The sequence below is a fragment of the Mytilus californianus genome, unplaced genomic scaffold, assembly GCF_021869535.1.
Source record: "Mytilus californianus isolate M0D057914Y unplaced genomic scaffold, xbMytCali1.0.p SCAF_2, whole genome shotgun sequence".
Taxonomy (NCBI): Eukaryota; Metazoa; Mollusca; class Bivalvia; order Mytilida; family Mytilidae; genus Mytilus; species Mytilus californianus.
Window position 1 is genome coordinate 20,555,858 of NW_026262668.1, and position 18,876 is coordinate 20,574,733.

General features: G+C 32.8%; 2 protein-coding genes across 2 annotated transcripts; both read right to left on the reverse strand.

Annotated features, from left to right (window-relative positions):
• Nucleotides 1-1,083: 1,083 nt before the first annotated feature.
• Nucleotides 1,084-5,196, reverse strand: LOC127729455 (uncharacterized). The gene is made up of 2 exons (XM_052237275.1): nucleotides 5,071-5,196; nucleotides 1,084-3,068 (listed from the first exon to the last, which is right to left on the reverse strand). The coding sequence occupies exon 2, from the start codon at nucleotides 3,063-3,065 to the stop codon at nucleotides 1,371-1,373; it is 1,695 nt and encodes a 564-aa protein (XP_052093235.1). The 5' UTR covers nucleotides 3,066-3,068; nucleotides 5,071-5,196; the 3' UTR covers nucleotides 1,084-1,370.
• Nucleotides 5,197-11,023: 5,827 nt separating this feature from the next.
• On the reverse strand, nucleotides 11,024-18,394 carry LOC127729456 (uncharacterized). Its single transcript, XM_052237276.1, has 2 exons — nucleotides 18,307-18,394; nucleotides 11,024-13,066 (listed from the first exon to the last, which is right to left on the reverse strand). The coding sequence occupies exon 2, from the start codon at nucleotides 13,061-13,063 to the stop codon at nucleotides 11,378-11,380; it is 1,686 nt and encodes a 561-aa protein (XP_052093236.1). The 5' UTR covers nucleotides 13,064-13,066; nucleotides 18,307-18,394; the 3' UTR covers nucleotides 11,024-11,377.
• Between the last annotated feature and the right edge of the window lie 482 nt (nucleotides 18,395-18,876).

Sequence of the window (18,876 nt, forward strand, 5' to 3'; positions counted from 1 at the left end):
AATACATACAAATGTCTTCTTTTAGAGAACCACTGAATGGAATGGAACCAAACATAGCATGAATGTTCCTTATGAGGTGTTGACCAAGTGTTGTTACTTTGCAGTCAATCCATCATCCAAGATGGCCTCCAGCGGGGGATTTAGTTAAACATAGGACCCTATGGGAAATACATACACATGTCTTCTTTTAGAGAACCACTGAATGGAATGGAACCAGTCATGGCATGAATGTTCCTTATGAGTTGTTGACCAAGTGTTGTTTCTTTGCAGCCGGTCCATCATCCAAGATGGTCGCCAGCGGGGAGACTTAGTTTAACATAGGACCCTATGGGAAATACATACAAATGTCTTCTTTTAGAGAACCACTGAATGGAATGGAACCAAACATAGCATGAATGTTCCTTATGAGGTGTTGACCAAGTGTTGTTACTTTGCAGTCAATCCATCATCCAAGATGGCCTCCAGCGGGGGATTTAGTTAAACATAGGACCCTATGGAAAATACATACACATGTCTTCTTTTAGAGAACCACTGAATGGAATGGAACCAGTCATGGCATGAATGTTCCTTATGAGTTGTTGACCAAGTGTTGTTTCTTTGCAGCCGGTCCATCATCCAAGATGGCCGCCAGCGGGGGACTTAGTTTAACATAGGACCTTATGGGAAATACATACAAATGTCTTCTTTTAGAGAACCAGTGAATGGAATGAAACAAAACATGGCATGAATATTCCTTACGAGGTGCTGACCAAGTGTTGTTACTTTGCAGTCGGTCCATCATCCAAGATGTTCGACAGCGGGGGACTTAGTTTAACATAGGACCCTATGGAAAATACATACAAATGTCTTCTTTAAGAGTTCCACTGAATGGAATGAAACCAAACATGGCATGAATGTTCCATATGAGGTGCTGACCAAGTGTTGCTACTTTGTTGCCGATTTACTGTTCAAGATGGCCACTCAGGATATTTGATTAAATAACGGGACCAATATTAAAACAAATTTGGCTGCAATCATTATTTGGGTATCTGTTATGATTTTTGTCTATCTTTACATGATTTCTAAAACCAAAGTAGAGTCAGGTGAGCGACACAGGCTCTTGAGAGCCTCTAGTTTATATAAACATACATGCGTTACACAATTTCTTGCAATCTTAAAGATCCACAATAAATAAAATTGTCCATGAAAAAATATACAGAATTTTCGTAAATTGTACACATGATAACCACACTTGTAACATTCTAGTATATAAGTGTATTCCTCCGTATATGACTTCTACCATAAGATTAATCTAAATTAAAATTTTACTACATGTATTATACATTGTTATTTCATAGTCAAGTAATGTTTTCACATTTTTCAGTGCATATTTAACCATAAGACATATTGAATCTTGTTAAGTTATTGCCATAGACATCGCAAATAAAACCAGAAGATTTTTCATTTTTGTTAAAGCAAATAAAATAAGGCGGATACCCTATATCCTCTTGTCCTGCCAGTTCTTTAATAACCTGTCCCTCTTGTAGTAAAACTATTATTCTCAGAGATTCCAAGTCAACTACAATAATGTTACTATAGGTATCTATACAAAGTCCCCATGGTCTTGTTAAATCCTGTTTATATTGCCAGATCGGTATACCCGATTCATCTACACAGTTTACTGCATTACTATCAAAGTCATTATAGATTACTCTGTCGTTACAATAAACAACGTAACACAGGTTTGATTCACTCTCAACTGGTATTGTCTTCAGTGTAATTCCCTCCAAGTCTATAATAAGGATTTCATAGTAAGCCAAACCTACAGCCAGAAAATTATTAGAGAATGATAATCCATAGCATGGTTGTCTTAATTTGATAACTTTGGTGACTGTTTCATTCTCCAAATGGAAGATCTTAATGGCTGTCTCATGAGGATAAGTTATTGCAATAGTGTCCTGATTGATCTGTGTAACACTCCAGGCTTTACCAGGTATAGGTAACTGTTTCTTAAGTTTTCCATCAGAAGTAAGTAGGTTAACTTTACCATACTGTTCCACTACTATAACTCTTCCATCCACTAGACAAATTAGGTCACTAATCTGCTTCTTCGTTTTGATCTGTATTCTTGTCTCAATATTCATTGTCATATTCTCTATGCTAGATTGATCTTGTAATTCTATTTGTGCTTCCCTACTCATAATTGTTTTTCTCTTCATGGATATTTTTGTTTTAACAACATTCACGTCTCCAAAGGCTTCAATTGATTGTAATTCTTTGAGGATTTTTTCTACCTCACCATTTTGCTTTATGTTGATGTCAACGTCACAAACCCTCTCACTGTTTTCAATATCTTCAACATACCTTTGACATTGATGAACTTTTTGTTCAATCTGATGTACTCCTAGAAATGATTGGAGTTTTGAAGTATGCTCTGTTACTGTACTTAAATGTTCATGTATTTCCTTTACATTTTTAATTTTACCTTCAATTTCAGTAATTAAACTTGTTAATTTTGATTTCTCCTGACGCCATACAGTATCTGCCTCTTTACATAACTTTTCCTCAAGATTGTCTAAATGTTTATTGATTTCATTTCGAATTTCACTAATTGATTGTTTTATGGTTTCGCACTGTTGCTCCCCTCTTTTTAGGTTTCCTGATTTGTTTTTAACCAATTTTTCCAAGAAATGTGTGATAGAGTTTATATCCTTTTCTACAGATTCTATGGATTTGTTAATCTTTGTTTTCTCCACTACACTAGCTAAACTTGTTATTCCAGAACATTTTGAATGACTGATGGAAATACATTCATCACAGCAAGGCATTAAATGACAGGGACAATACAATTTGAACTGTAGCCTATGTGTGTCACATTCTGTTTTGATAGAAGCAGTCGGAGGTTTATAGCTTGTATAGGCTTGTATATCGATGGTCTTGTGATCACGGGATGATTTTATTCTTTTGTGATGACTTGAACATATTGAACACAGTCCTTCATCACAGTTGTAACACCAGATGTCAGCTTTAGTGTTTACTTTACCTTGTTTACATGGTCCGCAGTGTACAGGTTTACTTGATGCCATGACCTAAACATAAATATAACTTTGTCAGCAGTTTATTGTAATTTTGTTTATGACAGTTCATTGTAACATTCCATATTTGAAGCCCTGTCTTTGCTAGTATGAGAGAATTACGTTTTAAGTTTTTCTGACTTTTTGTGTGACCCTTGTGAAGGTTTGCTTTAAAACAGGTTCATGTGAAGTTATGGTCAAAGACATTTGACTGTGAAATTGTGGTTTAAGACAGATGACTATGGAACTTTTGATATTAACTGTTTACTGTAAAGTTTTAAAAAAATATGTTTACTATTAAAGTTTAGGTTAGACAGTTTACTCTGATGTTTTTTGTTTACAAAGGATCGCTGACCTTTTGGTTCACGTCAGTTTACTGTAAAAATTTACTGTGAAACTTAGTAAAACTGCTCGCTTTGAAAAATTTGGTATAAGACAGTTTACTGTGACGTTTTGGTTTAAGACATTTTACTGTGAAGTTTTGGTTTAAGTCAGTTTACTGCAAAATTTTGGTTTAAGAAAGATAACTGTAAAAGTTTGGTTTAAGACAGATTACTGTGAATATTTAGTTTAAGACCGTTTACTATGAGGTTTTGGTTCAAAACAGATTGCTATGGAGGTTTGGTTAAGACAGTTTACTGTGATGTTTTGGTTTAAGACAGTTTACTGTGAATGTTTAGTTTAAGACAGATTACTGTGAATGCTTAGTTTAAGAGAGTATACTCTTAGGTGTTGGTTTAAAACTGATTGCTGTGAAGGTTTAATTTAAGACAGTTAACACTGTAAAGTTTTGGTTTAAGACAGATTACTGTGAATGTTCAGTTTTAGGCAAATTACTGTGAATGTTTAGTTTGAGGCAGATTACTGTGAATGTTTAGTTTAAGACCGTTTCCTATGAGGTTTTGGTTTAAAACAGTTTACTGTGAAGGTTTGGTTTAAGACAGATTACTGTACAGGTTTGGTTTAAGAGAGTTTACTGTGAAGTTTTCGTATAAGACATTTTACTATGAGGTTTTGGTTTAAGACAGTTTACTGTGAAGTTTTTGTTTATATCTGTTACTTTTCCTTCTTGACATATTCCACATGTTTTACCTGATGCCATGACCTAAACACTAACATGACCACTTCAGTCTAAGTAGATTTTATTTCATGATGACTTGTAACATGCTATATGCAAGCCTCTTTCAAGAGTTGGAAGGCATTGTTTTTATGAAATAATGTGTTGAAGTCATGTTGAATCTATTGATACTTTTATTTTGGTATTGCAAAAGGTCATGTTTTTTACTTAGTGTCTTTATACAAAAATTACATAGCCGGCTATGAACGGACTTAAAATGAAAAATGTGAATCAAGTTAAAAGAACGGCCAAATTCTTAACTAAACAATATACACCCCCACCCCCACGAAAACGTCAGGCAAGAACAAACGACAACGACTTAAATGTATACGTTGTAACTTTTGTATTTTTGGTAACTGTTGTTTGCTTTATTCTGATCTGATGAGCCAAAATCTTTCATCAATGATTGATACAGTGGTATTATATGTTTTGTTGCAAACAAACTGTTCCCACCACATCTTGTATGTGCCTTTTCAAAGTCAGGAGCCTGTAATAAAGAGGTTTTTGATTTAAAATTGCTGTCATTTAAATTGTTTGAAGTTATGGAAAAGTAAGGCCATTTTTTTTTTATTGTTTTACATTTTGTCTTGACAGAGCCTTATATAGCTTGTTATTACAGCATAGGTTTTGCTCATCACCTACGTCGGGAAATTTTTGTTAGGAGGCCTCTATTTTTAGATAAAAGGTTTTTTTTTACAACATTGACTAATTTTATATCACATGAACAAATTGAGTTAATTTCTTCATACGACAGAACAAAATATTTCTTTAAAATATGTTAATTAATTCCCCACTCCCCAATCCAATGCAAGCTATGTCTCTAAGGTTATTTGAATTAATAAAGCTAACTTAAAATTGTGAATGAATATTTAAAATAAATATATATATATATATATATACCTCTTTGTCTTTAAACAATGTGATCTAACTGTTTATATGGCTCAAATCAAAAACGTCATTTTTATCTAAAATGTTGGCCTACCAGGAAGTGAGTTAGGACGTGTTTTTACCTGTTCTATGTTATTGTTATAATTTAAATGACATTTGTAAATAATACTGTACAAGATGAATACTAAACTTGATATATAAATATATATTGATAGGTACCTGAATAGGGATATTTAAACTTATTATTCAGTGTATTGGATGATATCTAACTAAGTGTTTTCTAATGCTAGATGTACCCTTGACTGTTTTCTCTGTTACTACACTTGATTGATGAAGAACCAACGTTTCTGTTCAGCAGATGAGTACGCTTGTAACTGGCTTAATGCTTTTTTTGCAGACAAATAGTAAATAAGAAAGTTCTGCTCATTTACTTTAATTTATGAAATGCTCACCCAAAAGGTCAGATGAGATTGATCAAAATATTGTTTGCCGTACGTTATACTAGGCTTGAATATGTAAATAGTATATTAGAAAAAACATCAGTATATAGAACGTCATTCAGTAATATATCAAACATATGATGAATATAAAATTTTCGGAATAAATAAGGGGAATAAAATTATAAATATAGTAGAACATGAGGCTAGCTTTTTGTATTTTAAACAAACCTCTGTACAAAGTCGACGTCATACCAATACAAGAACAGGATAGTTGAAACAGGATGTTATATAAAAAAAATTGTAAGGGTTCCGTGGAACCCAGTGTCTCGCCTACTTTTGCTGTTAGTCACAGGTTCAACAAATATGGGGACAAAAATATTTCGAATTTTCCTCTAGATTGTATCTTTTGATTTTAAGAAGCTTCTATCCAAGTTTGGTAAAAATCCAGGATGGTTTATGAATCTAACAAGCATTCTGTGAGTATTGCATGGCATACATAGTCACCTACCGTTTAAAAATTCATTTGTTTGGAACAAAATTCTAACCTGATCTATAACTTGTCATGGTGTAAACTATATAACAAATATAAAGTCAATATCTTCAAGCATGACGAAAAAAGTGTTGAAAACGGATTATTTGAGTGAATTTGCTAAGTTTAAGGACCATAACTCTGCACAAAATCATCAGATCAGAACAAAATTCGAACTTGATCTTGTCATGATAAAACTATATACCAATTTTCAAATCAATATCTTCAACCATGACGAAAAAAGTGCGGAAAACTGAATATTTTAGTGAAGTCAAAGGACCATAACTCTACACAAAATCATTAGACCGGAATAAAATTCGAACTTGATCTGTAACTTGTCATGATAAAACTATATACCAATTTTCAAATCAATATCTTTAAGCATGGCATAAAAATGGGCGGAAAACTGATTATTTGGGTGAATTTTCTAAATCCAAGGACCATAACTCTGCACAAAATCATCAGACCAGAAAAAAATTCAAACTTGATCGCAAGTTGTCATGATAAAAAAATACACTCAATATTAAAGCAATGTCTTCAAGCATTAAGGAAAAACGTGTGGAAAACTGATTTGCCGGACTGACGGATAGACAGACAGACAGACAGACGGAGTGCAAACCTGAAGATCCCTTCAGAAACTATCTAGAATTCAATGAGACAGCATTATTTATACACAAAATCACTTTAGATATCTAGAAATCAATGAGACAGCAACATGTATACTAAAAAACACAAAAGATATCTAGAAGTCAATTAGACAGCATTATTTATACAGGTTGTTTTCTCATTTTCTAGAAAACTGTTGTGTTTTTGTGTATAAATATTGCTGTCTCATTGAATTCTGAATATATTTTTTGTGTTCAGGTTGTTGTCTCATTGAATTCTGAATATATTTTTTGTGTTCAGGTTGTTGTCTCATTGACTTCTTCATATCTTTTGTGTTTTCGTGTTCAGGTTGCTGTCTCATTGACTTCTAGATATCTTATGTGTTTTTGTGTATAAATGTTGCTGTCTCATTGACTTCTAGATATCTTTTGTGTTTTTGTGTATACATGTTGCTGTCTCATTGACTTCTAGATATCTTTTGTGTTTTTGTGTATAAATGTTGCTGTCTCATTGACTTCTAGATATCTTTTGTGTTTTTGTGTATACATGTTGTAGTCTCATTGACTTCTAGATATTTTAGGTGTTTTTATGTATACAGTATGCTGTCTCATTGAATTCTAGGTTATTTTTTGTGTTTTTGTGTGTACAGGTTGATATCTTTTGTGTTTTTTTGTGTACATGTTGATATCTTTTGTGTTTTCGTGTATACATGTTGCTGTCTCATTGACTTCAAGATATCTTAGGTGTTTTTGTGTATAAATAATGCTGTCTAATTGACTTCTAGATATCATTTTTGTTTTTGTGTGTACAGGTTGCTGTCTCATTTCTTCTAGATATCTCTTTGTTTTTGTGTATACATGTTGTCTCATTGACTTCTAGATATCTTTTGTGTTTTTGTGTGTACATGTTGTTGTCTCATTGACTTCTAGATATCTTTTGTGTTTTTGTGTGTACATGTTGTTGTCTCATTGACTTCTATATATCTTTTGTGTTTTTGTGTGTACATGTTGTCTCATTGAATTCTAGATATCTTTTGCGTTTTTGTGTGTACATGTTGCTGTCTCATTGAATTCTAGATATCTTTTGTGATTTTGTGTGTACATGTTGCTGTCTCATTGACTTCTTGATATCTTTTGTGTTTTTGAGTATACATGTTGCTGTCTCATCGACTTCTAGTTTCTTATGTGTTTTTGTGTATAAATAATGCCGTCTCTTTGACTTGTACATGTCGTTTGTGTTTTTGTGTATACATGTTGCTGTCTCGTTTACTTCTAGATATCGTTTGCGTTTTTTGTATGTACAGGTTGCTGTCTCATTGACCTCTAGTTTCTTTTGTGTTTTTGTGTATACATGTTGTTGTCTCATTTACTTCTAGATATCGTTTGCGTTTTTTGTGTGTACATGTGGCTGTACATGTCTCATTGACTTCCAGAGATCGTTCAATGACTTCTAGTTTCTTAGGTGTTTTTTGTGTATAAATAATGCTGTCTCTTTGAAATTCTACATTTCTTTTGTGTTTTTTGTGTATACATGTTGCTGTCTCATTGACTTCTAGATATTTTTTGCTTTTTTTGTGTGTACAGGTTGCTGTCTCATTGACTTCTAGGTTCTTAGGTGTTTTTGTGTATAAATAATGCTGTCTAATTGACTGCTAGATATCTTTTGTGTTTTGGTGTGTACATGTTGTTGTCTCACTGACTTCTAGATATCTTTTGCGTTTTTTTTATGTGTACAGGTTGCTGTCTAATTGACTTCTAGATATCTTTTGTGTTTTTGAGTATAAATGTTGCTGTCTCATTGACTTCTAGATGTCTTAGGTGTTTTTGTGTATAAATAATGCTGTCTCATTGACTTCTAGATATCTTTTGTGTTTTTGTGTATAAATGTTGCTTACTCATTGACTTTTATACGTCTATACAATGTTTGTGTTTTTGTGTATAAATGTTGCTGTCTCAATGACTTCTAAAAATATGTTTTTTTGTTCAGGTTGTTGTCTCATTGACTTCTAGATATCTTTTGTGTTTTTGTGTATACATGTTGCTGTCTCATTGAATTCTAGATTTCTTTTGTGATTTTCTGTATACATGTTGCTGTCTCATTGACTTCTAGATATCTTTTGTGATTTTGTGTGTGCAGGTTGCTGTCTCATTGTCTATTATATATTGTTTGTGTTTCTGATTGCACTTTTCAATAAATTGTTTTTCATTTGTTTAAAATAATGTCTGATACATTTTGAAATGTGCCGGAAAATAAACATCTTCTTCTAAACAAATACATCAGGTGAAAATATTTAATTAATGTACTACAAATATATTGATGATAACAAATTGTTTAAAATGACACAGATATCAATGTTATGTTTACCGTAGCATCTTGGTATTCTTTTGCTAAAAAAGGACTCTGAGGAAAAGGATCTTTAATAATTTGTTTATGAGCCATAATAATCGTCAACAGATGTCTAACTTTATAAAGTAAACACAACTCTGCAAAAGTATAATTTTCAGCCTCTATCCTTCATGCGACAAAATGTGGAAGGTTATATTTCTAACTGAGTCTGCCGATCCGGCTTTCCATCTGTCCTTTCTACAAAGGGTTAATCTTGCTAATCTCTGCTTCAGTTTTCGAGCGAGGTGTTTTATATTATGCAGTGTTATATGTAAAAGTAAAGATAATTAATCACCCAGTTTATTTATATAATTTTAGTTTAAAGCAATTATATGTACACGATTTATTTGTTTTACAGTTTGATTTGGAAGAAATACCGACATGGCTAGATAATGCAATTAATTGTCTAATTACTAACACAATTCTAAATTAATATTCTTGTAATAGTTATAAAATACATCAAATAACATAATTACAAACCTAATCTTGATTTATATCCAATTTTTAGAAGTTTACCTGTGACGTAACTTTTGTGGCGTTGATACAGTCGTCCAACGGACAGTTCGTGGTTCTGTTATGATGTTTTTGTGTGCTGTCCTAGGTTGTTTTAAGTGTTCGTTGTTATTCTGTGGTTAGCATGTCGAAATGTACTATTGTATTGTTTATTTGTGTATTTCTCTGTCCTGAATGTTCTTGCATTTATTTGTACTGTATTCCTGTCATGTAATGTTGTCATTTTAGTGGTATATTTACATTGCCATAAAAGCGTGAGGTTTGGCTAGCCACAAAACCAGGTTCAACCCACCATTTTTTCTTAAAATGTCCTGTACCAAGTCAGGAAAATAGCAATTGTTATCTTAAAGTTTCTGTGTGTGTTGCATTGTCGTTTGTTTTTTTGTTGCACTTAAATGTTTCTGTTGTTTCATTGTTTTCCTCTTATAGTTGATGTGTTTCCCTCGGTTTTAGTTTGTAACCCGGATTTGTTTTCATTCAATCGATTTATGACTTTTGAACAGCGATATACTGCTGTTGCCTTTATTTATAGTGCATTTAAACTAATGGTGTGCATATCATCAGGATTTTGTGAATTTATGCATGCAGTGTACACAATTTGTCTAGTTTATTCGTCGTACAATTCTTAAACTTGAACCTGTATATTAGTCAGGATATTAGTAAATAGACTAAGGATATGCATCTTGTTTCATTTTTCTTTGCATTTTACGCAAATGACAGGATGTTGAACTTTGTAATTTGTTTGAGGGAAAACAATGCACACAGGGTAAATGGTTTGTTCTACAAACTTCCCTAATTTTACAGCAATAATCTTTATTTTATGCAGGGTGTTGGTACATACATTTTTGTAAACTAAGAATGTGCAAATTATTAGGATTTTCTTTTAATTTCCCATAAGTGACAGAATGTTGCTTTTAAATAATGTGTATGCCCCAGTGACAAAACGATACATTAAGACGACCCATTCATTTGATAAATACAATTCATGACATGAGTCTCATATGCCTAAAGAACAGTGATATGATTTTAGAATTGCATTTACTATGTAAATTTATATTCTATTAACAAGATTATTGAGCTCCTTTTAACTTGGCAAAACTTAAGTTATGAAGCTTGAAAGGAACGATCACTAAAATGTGCTATATATATAATATAATATATAAAAAATAACTATGGAAGGGCATCAACTATTTTTTTCCCAGTTGTACCTCAAAATCACTGTTTGCTAAATCTAATGGTTGCTGAACTATATTCATGTCTGTGATGGGGCATCAACTCTGTCTTGTTTTTTTTTTATCATTATGAAAAATGTGATTTTATTAGTATTTCTTAATTTTGAACTCGTATTTCAAATTCTGATTTCTATCTATATATCTACAGAATGTAGTGAAGTCACAAAAAATAATCTCATATTTTGGACAATAATACATAATGGTTCTAATAAATGCTCACAGTTATTTCTGATTTAACTTTTTATCATTCTTTCAACATAAACCATAAGGTAAAAGGCCAAACATACGTCCATTATACAATTTCTTACAGTTTAAAAGTTCCACAATAAATCAATTTTCCTTGCAAAAAGGTACGGAAAGCACTATATGGATCTATACGTTTTGACAAACAAAATATTTTGTAGTTGCTGAAATACAGTGTTTTATCCAAAACTGTATACCATTATAATTTTCATAACAACCCGACTTTGTATAAATTCTTTTTATATAAGTCCATTCCTCCCTTAACATTTATGTTTTCAACCATAAAATTAATATAAATCCAAATTCTTCTTCATGTATTATACATTGTTATATCATAATCAAGTAATGTTCTTACGTTTGTCAGTGCATATTTAATCAATAGACAGATTAAATCTGGTTATGTCATTGCCATAGCTATCACAAATAAAACCAGAAGATTCATTACTTTTGTTAAAACAAATACACCAAGGCATAAAATCTATGTCCCCTTTTTTAACTAGTTCTTTACTGTCCTGTCCATTTTTTGATATTATTATTAATCTTTCTGGAGCAAAGTCTACTACAATAATGTTACCATAAGTATCTGTACTAAGTCCTCTTGGTCCAGATAAGTCGTGTTTGTATTGCCAGATCTGTTTACCTGTTCCATCATAACAGTATACTGCTTTACCATGATTGTCTCTATAGATAACTCTGTCATTACAGTAAACAAGTTGATTTAGGGATGATTTACTCTGAACTTGTATTGACTTCAGTGTATTTCCCTCCAAGTCTATAATACGGATTTCATTTTTATCCAAACCTACAACTAAAGAATCGTTGGAACATGATAAACCAAAGCATGCTCTGCCTAAATTGATGACCTTGGTAGCTGTTTCCTTCTTCATATTGAAGATCTTTATGGCGGTCTCCCAGGGATATGTTATGGCTATAGTGTCCTGATTGATCTGTGTTACACCCCAGGCGCTACCAGGCATAGGTAACTGTTTCTCAAGTTTGCCATCAGAAGTGAGTAGGTTAACTTTAGCCCCCTGTTCAACTACTATAACCCTTCCATCCATCAGACAAATCATGTCACTAATCTTCTTACTTATTTTCATTTGTATTTTTGTCTCAATATTCATTGTCATATTGTCTATGTAAGATTGTAATTCTATTTGTGCTTCACTACTCACATTTGTTTTTCTCTTCAAGGATATTTCTGTTCTAATAACATTCACGTCTCCAAAGGCTGTAATTGATTGTAATTCTTTGAGTATTTTTTCTATCTCACCATTTTGCTTTATTTTGATGTCAACGTCACAAACTCTCTCACTGTCTTCAATATCTTCAACAAATCTTTGACATTGATGAACTTTTTGTTCAATCTGATGAATTCCTAGAAATGATTGGAGTTTTGATGTATGTTCTGTAACTGTTTTTAAATAATTTTGCATTTCCTTCAGTTTTTTCGTTTCATCTTCAATTTCAGTAATTAAACTTGTTAATTTTGATTTTTCCTGACTCCATGCTATATCTGCTTCTTTACATAACTTTTTCTCAAGATTGTCTAAATGTTTATTGATTTCATTTCGAATTTTACTCATTGATTGCTTTATGGTTTCATATTGTTGTTCCCCTCTTCTAATGTTTTCTGATTTGATGTTTACCATTTCATCCAAGAAATTAGTTATAGATAGTATACCTTTTTCTACAGATTCTTTGGATTTTTCAATCTTTGTTTTCTCCACTACACTAGCAAGACGTTTTATTCCAGTACATTTTGAATGCCTAGTGGTAATACAGGCATCACAGCAAGGCATTAAATGACTGGGGCAGTATAGGTTATACTGTTTACTATGGGTGTCACATTCTGTTTTGTTGATTGAGCCAGTGTGTAAGCTTTTATAGGTTTTGATATCAGTGGTCTTGTGATCACGTGATGGTTTAATTCTTTTGTGTTTATTTGAACATGTTGAGCATAATCCTTCATCACAGTTGTAACACCATATGTTAGCTTGAGTGGTTACTTTATCTTGTTTACAAGGTCCGCAGTGTACAGGTTTACTTGATGCCATGACCTAAACATAAACTTAAATTAACACCGTCAGTGATGTAAATGAGTTACCTTTTTTTATGATTATGTCATTGTTACATGCCATATTGGAAGCCCTACTTGGAATGATAGGAGTGTCATAAATTCAAGTGTTTCTGTCCTCTTGTACGTCCCTTTTAGTTTGAAGTATTGGATTAAGACTGTTTACTGTGAAGTTGTGGTCACATCAACATAATAACTTAGTACTAGGGTTCATTATGTGAACTTTAAGGAATAAGTTCCAAATAAGGGTTTTAACTAGGGATGTCAACCAGCACTCGAGTATCGCTTGCCAATAATAAGTATCAAATACACAAAATGATACTCTACTAATTGTTTTCCTGTTTGAGCAGTCATTTTAACATCGCTTCATTCAGAGCTAATATTTTCTTCTGCAGAACTTTATTACAAACTTGCAAACCCGACTCTCCCAAGCAATAGTTAATCATAATACATCTGAGTTTGATTTAATTCGGGTCACCCTTTCCTGACCTCGAGTGAATAGTCAAACACATCAGTGACTTCTTAAAATCAGGCAAATTTTTTTGTCTTAAGGAGTCATAAGTAAACAAATTGTAATCCTAAGATCGGACACCAAAAAAAGGTCTAAATGATTTCTCCCTTAAGTCTATCCATAGAACGCAAATAAAATAATATCGGTGCTAAAGTGCTAACATATCCGTTGTTCAGTAACAGTTCAGTAACAATCTATTAGGAATGGTCTCTATTCGTTGATATAAATGGACAAATTTTAGTAGAAGCGTTTGTTCCATGCTGTTTGCTTTTTTTGCTGAACACTTTCTTTGAACATTGTCTAGATGAAGAATAACTATAAAATATCTTTTAACACATTCAGTTATATCCAACCTACCAGTATGAGATGTTAGAAGAATGGCAAACAATTGATGAAGTAGTAAGTATGATAAAGCGTAACTATGGCCCCTATTCCAGCTAATATTTATAATTAGGATTTATTGACCTATATCACAATGAATCATAGCTCAGGCTGATATCCAGTTGAAATTAAACAAAACAGATGGAACTCTTTATTAGAGAAGGTAAAAAATGACTAAGTTGGTATATTTGAATTTGGTATATTTGGAAGTATATTTGAAGTTGGTATATTTGGTATTGTTTACATTTGTTTCAATGGATCTTATATACGTGTTTTTATATATATTTATTGTATGCAGCTTCGAGATATTTGTAAACCTTTTAATATTAAAGACAGATTTTCACTAAACAGTCGAATACGAGTCACAAATACATGTGGATCTTTTTTGTGCAAAAGCATGAATTCTACCCCTGGCAACAGTTTTTTTTTGGGGAAAATCCAAAAAAATAGGCAATAGTCTCATCGAAAAGAGAAAGTCAGGTTTACCTTTTTTTATTCAGGCGTGTTTGAGTTGACTGTTTTGTCTTGAAAACGTATAAAGCAACAATATGTGATACACCATCTCACTTCAGATTCTATTATTTTTATATATCAAAGCTACATTTTGATTTACATGAATAACATTAAAAATGCACAGTACTAAAAAATAAAATATACGGGTCAAGTGAAATACCTTTCTTATGAGTTATAACAACAGAATATTATGTGTGTTAGAATTACAATTGTTTAAATACAAAATAACAAAAAGTAAAATAACAAAAATACCGAACTCCGAGGAAAAATCAAAACGGAAAGTCCCTAAGCAAATGGCAAAATCAAAAGCTCAAACACATCAAACGAATGGATAACAACTGTCATATTCCTAACTTGGTACAGGCATTTTTTATGTAGAAAATGGTGGATTAAACCTGTTTTCATAGCTAGTCAGATATGTAAAAAAAGCACTTGACGACAGACTTTATAAGTGGATTCTAAAATTACATGTCTTCAAAAAAAAATCTTTTTTTGTGTATAATCTAGGGTAAATCGTCTTCAAACCTCTGAAGATTTTTAGTCTGCCCTTCCATGAAATATCATTAGAATTTGTTTTAATGTTTTCTCTAACTTTCGAAAAATCACCCTGACAACCGATCAGACAATAGTTTGAAGTTGACAAAATGTGTAAAAGTACTTTACATGATGTTTTATAGCTATTAGATACATTTGTCTTTCAAAATACAACTGTCATGTGAGATTCGTAATGATGCCATAATTTATAACATGTGCCTCTATTAAATTCTCCGTACATAATTACAGAATTTTTAAGAATCTAAAGTTCCGTCTCTTTTAAACAAAGTTGACATTAGATGAATTTGGCTATTCTATTTAGGTCATGTTCGATCATATAGCTCCTTACGTTGCAGCATATTTAGACATCCTTTGCTTTCAAATGTTAAGGTTTTAGTTATCCTGATGAAGGTAAATCCAGAAAAGCGCTTCATTTACCATAATCATAATATTTATATTACGCACATCCTTGTAATTATTTAGGTGTGATTTTTTCATTATAGAATTACATCTTCCTCTAAACAATATTGTTTTTGATGGCATCTTCCTCTAAGCAATATTGTTTTTGATGGCATCTTCCTCTAAGCAATATTGTTTTTGATGGCATCTTCCTCTAAGCAATATTGTTTTTGATGGCATCTTCTTCTAAGCAATATTGTTTTTAATGCTATCTTCCTCTAAGCAATATTGTTTTTGATGACATCTTCCTCTAAGCAATATTTTTTTCGGTGGCATCTTCATCTAAGCAATATTGTTTTTGATGGCATCTTCCTCTAAGCAATATTGTTTTTTAGTGGCATCTTCCTCTAAGCAATATTGTTTTTGATGGCATCTTCCTCTAAGCAATATTGTTTTTGGTGGCATCTTCTTCTAAGCAATATTGTTTTTAATTGCATCTTCCTCTAAGCAATATTGTTTTTGATGGCATCTTCCTCTAAGCAATATTGTTTTTGGTTGCATCTTCCTCTAAGCAATGTGGTTGTTGATGACATTTTCCTCTAAGCAAAATTGTTTTTAAAGCCATCTTCTTCTAAGCAGTATAATCCAATTCATTGGAATTAGAGATTATATACTTCATTGTTATTTACATCAGTTTCAACTTCCACCATCTTAATCTACTCACATCCACTTTCAACCACTGGTTTTTAAGTAGTAGTGGTTTTATAACTTTGATTAATTTCAAGCAAATGAAAAAATGAAGAATTTATTTCAATGTTACGGAAGCCATCACGAGTTGGTTAGCCGTTATGGAATATCTGTTTCACAGATGACGACGGATATGTTCCAATAGTCTTAACTACAATCCCGTCCCCTTTTCCCCGAATATGACCTATCGAATAAGACACCGGCTTTGTACTAAAATGAGCAACACCACGGGTGCCACGTGTGGAGCAGGATCTACTTACCTTTCCAGAGCACCCCCGATCACCCCCAGTTTTTGGTGGGGTTCGTGTTGCTCACACTTTAGTTTTCTATGTTGTGTTGTGTATTCTATTGTTTTTCAATTAAGTTTTCGACTTATGAGTTTGAATGTCCATTTGGTATCTTGCTCGTCCCTTATAAACAGAATGTGTTTATACATAAAGCTGTGGTCACACCTTACCGGATAGCTCGGACGGACGCCGAACGGATGAAAAAAAAATGTTTTCCGTTGACAAAATTTGTATCCGATGGGTGTCCGTTGGTATACTGATCAAATAAAACGAACGGGTAACGAATGCCTAATGGACACTCACAGGATATGCAACGTACGAGAAACTGAAACGTACCGGACAGAACGGACGTCGAACGTACATCCAACGGACGAGTACCGCATAAAACGGACACCTAACGGAAGCTTACCGGATAAAACGGATGAACAAGATAAGCGGAAAATTAAAAGCGATAATAATAATACATATCTTTCAGGACTAAGCAATCATTTTGCCCCCCCATCTCCTTTGTTTTCTACTTCTTCTCCTTTCGACAACTAGTAGGTTTATATTTGCAACATTTAAGTTCAGTCGGACCTGAATAAGAGCTGCTTAAAAGTGAAGACATTCTCTTACTCCAAGATCCATCATGAGTAATAGACGTTCATGACACTCAATAATTCTGACATATCAATAATTGTCATTTCTGAGTGACGCAAAATTTCAATTGGCATTTATTGCTTCGCATCACGGTGCGGAGCTATTAGTTTCAGTCGATATACACGCCATCTTGAAATAATTTCAAATAACATTTAGATTCTGATTGGTTGCTTCATGATGCGGCTGAGATACAACAACAGCTATTGGCTTAAATGAGATAAAGAATTACAGACTTTTCTCGTCTCAGGATAAGACATCAAATGCCGGAAAATTAACTATGTGTATTTCAGTTCCGATCAACTGTCATTAATTCATGTTCGTTTTATTATGCATATATTGCACACTGAAATTCAATATTAAAATATCAATTATTGATACGTGTTTAATTGCATTGTTAATCTGCAACATGCACGATTTGTTTTGCTAAACAATGTTCTTATACATTGTTTACAAAAATGCATTATCTGTATTTTATAACTTCTGCCAATTTAGGCACACCTGCAGAGAGGCACACCTCCAGAATACTAATTCAACAACCACATGCACACATATTACCTTAAATTAGGATAGAGCGAAGCAGTCCACAGCTTTTTAGAAAGCTCAAACTTGTCCGTTTAACAATCGGTAGGTATCCGTTATCCTTCCGTTCATGTCCGTTTCCCATCCGTTCATCATCCGTTTTATCCGTTATACCTCATGTAGAAGTCCGTAGGTGAATTTGTCTACCGGACCTCTAACGGATGTATAATGGGGACAAGTAACGGATACAAAACGTAAACGAAACGGACGAGTACCGTACAAAACGGACGCCTACCGGACGTTCAACGGACACTTCATCCGTTGGATGTCTGTTCAAAGTTTTGATCATGCTCAAAATGTTATACCTGACAGAACTGACGTCGACGAATAAAACGGACGCTAAACGGACATGAAATGGATAGGGACGGACGTCTAACGGATACGAATGGACGTCTAACGGACATGAACGGATTGAAAAAAAAAGTTATCCGTTTGGCATCCGTTGAGATATCAGTTAAGGTGTGACCGAGGCTTAAAGCAGAATGAAATAATCTTTCTTCAAAATTTGTGTTATCATAATTTCCTTGACCGCCAAATCCAAGGAAACCCTCAATTATTATTTTTTTTTCAATTTATGTATGCAGCTAACAGAGTCAAACTAAAATTGTGAATAAATAAATGAAGTATATATACCTCCTTTTTGATTAAAAAGTGACCTCAGCTGTTTATATGGTAAACATAATTTTCCTTCATCCAAATGTTGACCTACCAGGAAGTGAATTAGGACGTGTTTATACCTGATCGAAGTTAGTCCTAAGCATTCAAATGACATTCAGAAATAATAACTGTACTAGGTAACCAGGAAATTGATAATATTTTTACTTTACATAGGGATTTAAACTTATTATTCAATGAATTAAGTCTTACAACATGTCATGAATATGGAATAGTTTTTTAAATGCTAGATTTACTATTGACTCTTTCTGAGACAATATGATCAAGTACCAAAAGTATCCAGCAAGTCAACAGAGATTCATGTTTTTTTTTCCAGAAAAAAAAGTGAAAAGGAAAGTTCTGCGCTCTTCTTCAAGTTATAACAAGCTCCCCAACGATAATGAGTTTGACCAAGATATTTTTATGCATTTAGACTAAGATAATTTGACTTATAATTTATTAAAAAACTTGTCAAAGATAATTATGCTAATTTATCATTGATTTTCCTATTTCACAAAAACTTTAAAGATGTTTTATCATCACGAAAAA